This window comes from Mya arenaria, chromosome 9 (genome assembly GCF_026914265.1).
Source record: "Mya arenaria isolate MELC-2E11 chromosome 9, ASM2691426v1".
Lineage (NCBI taxonomy): Eukaryota > Metazoa > Mollusca > Bivalvia > Myida > Myidae > Mya > Mya arenaria.
Window position 1 is genome coordinate 43,752,547 of NC_069130.1, and position 3,915 is coordinate 43,756,461.

The following is a 3,915-nucleotide window of genomic DNA, read 5'->3' on the forward strand; positions in this document are numbered from 1 at the left end:
CCACAATTATAATTTTTGTTTAAATTTTACTAAAACATTTCCACAAAACCCTGATACAACATCCGTCTCATATGTCATAGGGGATATGGTGCCCGACCGCAGATAGAGTGTTAAAGGGATTGAATCCTGCTACCAGCGCAATGTTGTTTTGCTTTTTTTCTTATTTTGATAATTTCCATCGTTTTATTACCGATTTATAAAATATCATGTTTTAATATATAATCACCTTGACATTATATATGTTGTATTGATATTATATGTGATTGCACAAAAACTGCAATTAATGGGCCTTTAAGATATAAATAAACATAACTTGTCTGCTTTATCTAACATGAACTTGTTAAACGTACAGGAAGATAAAGTTACATCGCTATACAATACGCAGTGTTTTTTTCTCCATGTTTCAACCTTCACTTCAGATAAACACAGGAATGCTATGCATGTATCGCGTGATTATAAAATGTTAGGATTCAACTCAATGCCGGATGTTTAACGGAAATAACACGACGGACGGTTGGGTTTTGGAGAAGAACTGCCGGCCCGAGTGGCCGCGGTGGACATGTCTCACTGCAAACGTGTGTGGGCTCTGCAGCACCGCTATATGGTTTATCGTCCTGTTACCGCAAGTGTGGAAAAACTTCCGGCGCCGATCCGTTCGCGGTCTCAGCGTGCTATGGGCTTCTGCAAACTTCACCGCGTCGTTGATCAATCTTTTCTTTGTGTTTCTCTACGTTAAAGTTCCGCTGTACTCCCAAATTAGCGCTGTCTACTCACCAGTGCTGGAGCTCGCTTTGCTCGTGCAGTTCTTGTTGTACGGAACACAAAGCCGGAAGGAGAAGGTCATATTTGCAGCGGGTTGCCTCCTGCTCTGGGGAGCCGTTGTCACCATAGAGATCGTTTTCCACCTTGAAGATTTTGTGGAGTACGCGGCCATCACTTTATGGAGTATCGAGACCTTTCCACAGGTATTGTAATCATTCCTGTTATTTCTGGATGTTTTCGGAACTAGTGTGATAAGGATACTTAACTTCACCATTTTCATGAATAGTAAGATTTTATAAGTAACGCAACTGATTATTCAATTTTTTCTTCACTCTTATTTTCTTCTTTATGCTCATACAGAAACGGCTTTTGACAAACAGTTATGTTTGACATGATCTTAATTTATCAAAATATCCCTTTCGTTTACAGGTGATTCTGAATATGAGGCTACAGTCAACCAGTGGACAGGCAACCAGCTCCGTTGCCATAGCGATGGTTGGCAAGACAACAGACTTCCTAGCAACAAATGGTCTCGTGATGCCGCTTCAGTACGTCATTATGCGCTACTTCTCAACAAGCGTCGCTTACGTTAACGGTATCCAAGTCGCATATTACTATGGCAACGACTTTGTCGAACAGGACCGGAAGTTAAAATCAGAGAATGGAATCGACTCCTTAAAAGCAAGATATGTAAATGAAATGCCGAATACAGAAATGAAAATGGCAAAGGAAGTGAAAAACGTTTTGGACAGAACTGACAAATTAAGATGCAATACATTTGAGAATTGTGCTCGAGTCACTTGTATTTGTATTTTTGTTGTTTTGCTTGCCGGCTGTGTTGTTGGATTTTGTCTCAACCTGGATTCATTTTATGGATTGTTTGGACCAATTTTCATTTGCTCCGTCCTTCTTGCTGCAAAGTGTTACATTTTTCATTGTAATAGCAAGTCTTATGAAGTACGAAATCTTTTAAACTAAACGATATCTATGATTTATAAAAATGCGTGTGAACACAAAATTGAAGACACTTTTAATTACCACAAGAAGTTTTATGCTTTGTAGTGGTCAACTGTCATTGTTATTTTTTTTAACCAAAATGATTTTAACATTTGAAATGTATAAAATGTAAAAAAAAACATAAATGACAAAATGTGATAAATGTGATAAATGTGATAAATGTGATAAATGTGATTTGACTTTTCTCCTTATTATATGTGTTTGACATTTTTTTACATTTGAAAGCTACTGAATATACTGTTTACAGAACACAGGCCCTAGTATGAGTCAAACTGATACAATGTGAAATATATGACAATACCCCGAAATGATGCCTTCGAGCAACATTTTGCGAAAAACTGTGTTTCTCGCAGCCCATAATCCTACCTTGAATTTCGCATTTTTTGCAAAATATGCTTTACCCTATCTCGAAACTAAGATACCGCTATCAGGAAATTATTTCCTTTATTGTTAAGCGTAAAGTTAAATCAATAATAAATTGTATTGGTTCTAACTTGGTATTGATATGATTGATGATTTTGCAAAAAACCCTTATAAAACTGTAAATAAATTAGGGATACTATATCAGAAATAGTTAAAGCATCACAGTTCTTTGGTGAAACTTTACATTAAGACAAATGGACGGACATAAAAATAAATAAAATCATAAAATCATTAAAAACAAAAGTACACAAGAGCTTCTTCAGCGAAACGCTAACGATATCGAGTCCATCAATTATGTACATATATGTTTGTGTTGTCGTTTTGTTTGTGTTGTCGTTTTGTTTGTGCTGTCGTTTTGTTTGTGTTGTCGTTTTGTTTGTGTTGTCGTTTTGTTTGTGTTGTCGTTTTGTTTGTGTTGTCGTTTTGTTTAGTGCCGTTCTTTTGTTTGTGTTGTCGTTTTGTTTAGTGCCGTTCTTTTGTTTGTGCTGTCGTTTTGTTTGTGTTGTCGTTTTGTTTGTGTTGTCGTTTTGTTTATGTTGTCGTTTTGTTTAGTGCCGTTCTTTTGTTTGTGTTGTCGTTTTGTTTATGTTGTCGTTTTGTTTGTGTTGTCGTTCTGTTTATGTTGTCGTTTTGTTTATGCTCTCGTTTTGTTTGTGTTGTCGTTCTGTTTATGTTGTCGTTTTGTTTATGTTGTCGTTTTGTTTAGTGCCGTTCGTTTGTTTGTGTTGTCGTTTTGTTTGTGTTGTCGTTTTGTTTGTGCTGTCGTTTTGTTTGTGTTGTCGTTTTGTTTAGTGCCGTTCTTTTGTTTGTGTTGTCGTTTTGTTTGTGTTGTCGTTTTGGATGTGTTGTCGTTTTGTTTGTGTTGTCGTTTTGTTTGTGCTGTCGTTTTGTTTGTGTTGTCGTTTTGTTTGTGTTGTCGTTTTGTTTGTGTTGTCGTTTTGTTTAGTGCCGTTCTTTTGTTTGTGTTGTCGTTTTGTTTAGTGCCGTTCTTTTGTTTGTGCTGTCGTTTTGTTTGTGTTTTCGTTTTGTTTGTGTTGTCGTTTTGTTTATGTTGTCGTTTTGTTTAGTGCAGTTCTTTTGTTTGTGTTGTCGTTTTGTTTATGTTGTCGTTTTGTTTGTGTTGTCGTTCTGTTTATGTTGTCGTTTTGTTTATGCTCTCGTTTTGTTTGTGTTGTCGTTCTGTTTATGTTGTCGTTTTGTTTATGTTGTCGTTTTGTTTAGTGCCGTTCGTTTGTTTGTGTTGTCGTTTTGTTTGTGTTGTCGTTTTGTTTATGTTGTCGTTTTGTTTAGTGCCGTTCTTTTGTTTGTGTAGTCGTTTTGTTTGTGTTGTCGTTTTGTTTATGTTGTCGTTTTGTTTGTGTTGTCGTTTTGGATGTGTTGTCGTTTTGTTTGTGTTGTCGTTTTGTTTGTGCTGTCGTTTTGTTTGTGTTGTCGTTTTGTTTGTGTTGTCGTTTTGTTTGTGTTGTCGTTTTGTTTAGTGCCGTTCTTTTGTTTGTGTTGTCGTTTTGTTTAGTGCCGTTCTTTTGTTTGTGCTGTCGTTTTATTTGTGTTTTCGTTTTGTTTGTGTTGTCGTTTTGTTTATGTTGTCGTTTTGTTTAGTGCCGTTCTTTTGTTTGTGTTGTCGTTTTGTTTATGTTGTCGTTTTGTTTGTGTTGTCGTTCTGTTTATGTTGTCGTTTTGTTTATGCTCTCGTTTTGTTTGTGTTGTCGTTCT

General features: G+C 36.2%; 1 protein-coding gene across 1 annotated transcript; it reads left to right on the forward strand.

The window, feature by feature from the left end:
- The first annotated feature begins 409 nt into the window (after positions 1–409).
- LOC128202716 (uncharacterized) lies at positions 410–1,953 on the forward strand. Its single transcript, XM_052903792.1, has 2 exons — positions 410–965; positions 1,192–1,953. The coding sequence occupies exons 1-2, from the start codon at positions 486–488 to the stop codon at positions 1,738–1,740; spliced, it is 1,029 nt and encodes a 342-aa protein (XP_052759752.1). The 5' UTR covers positions 410–485; the 3' UTR covers positions 1,741–1,953.
- The last annotated feature ends 1,962 nt before the right edge of the window (positions 1,954–3,915 follow it).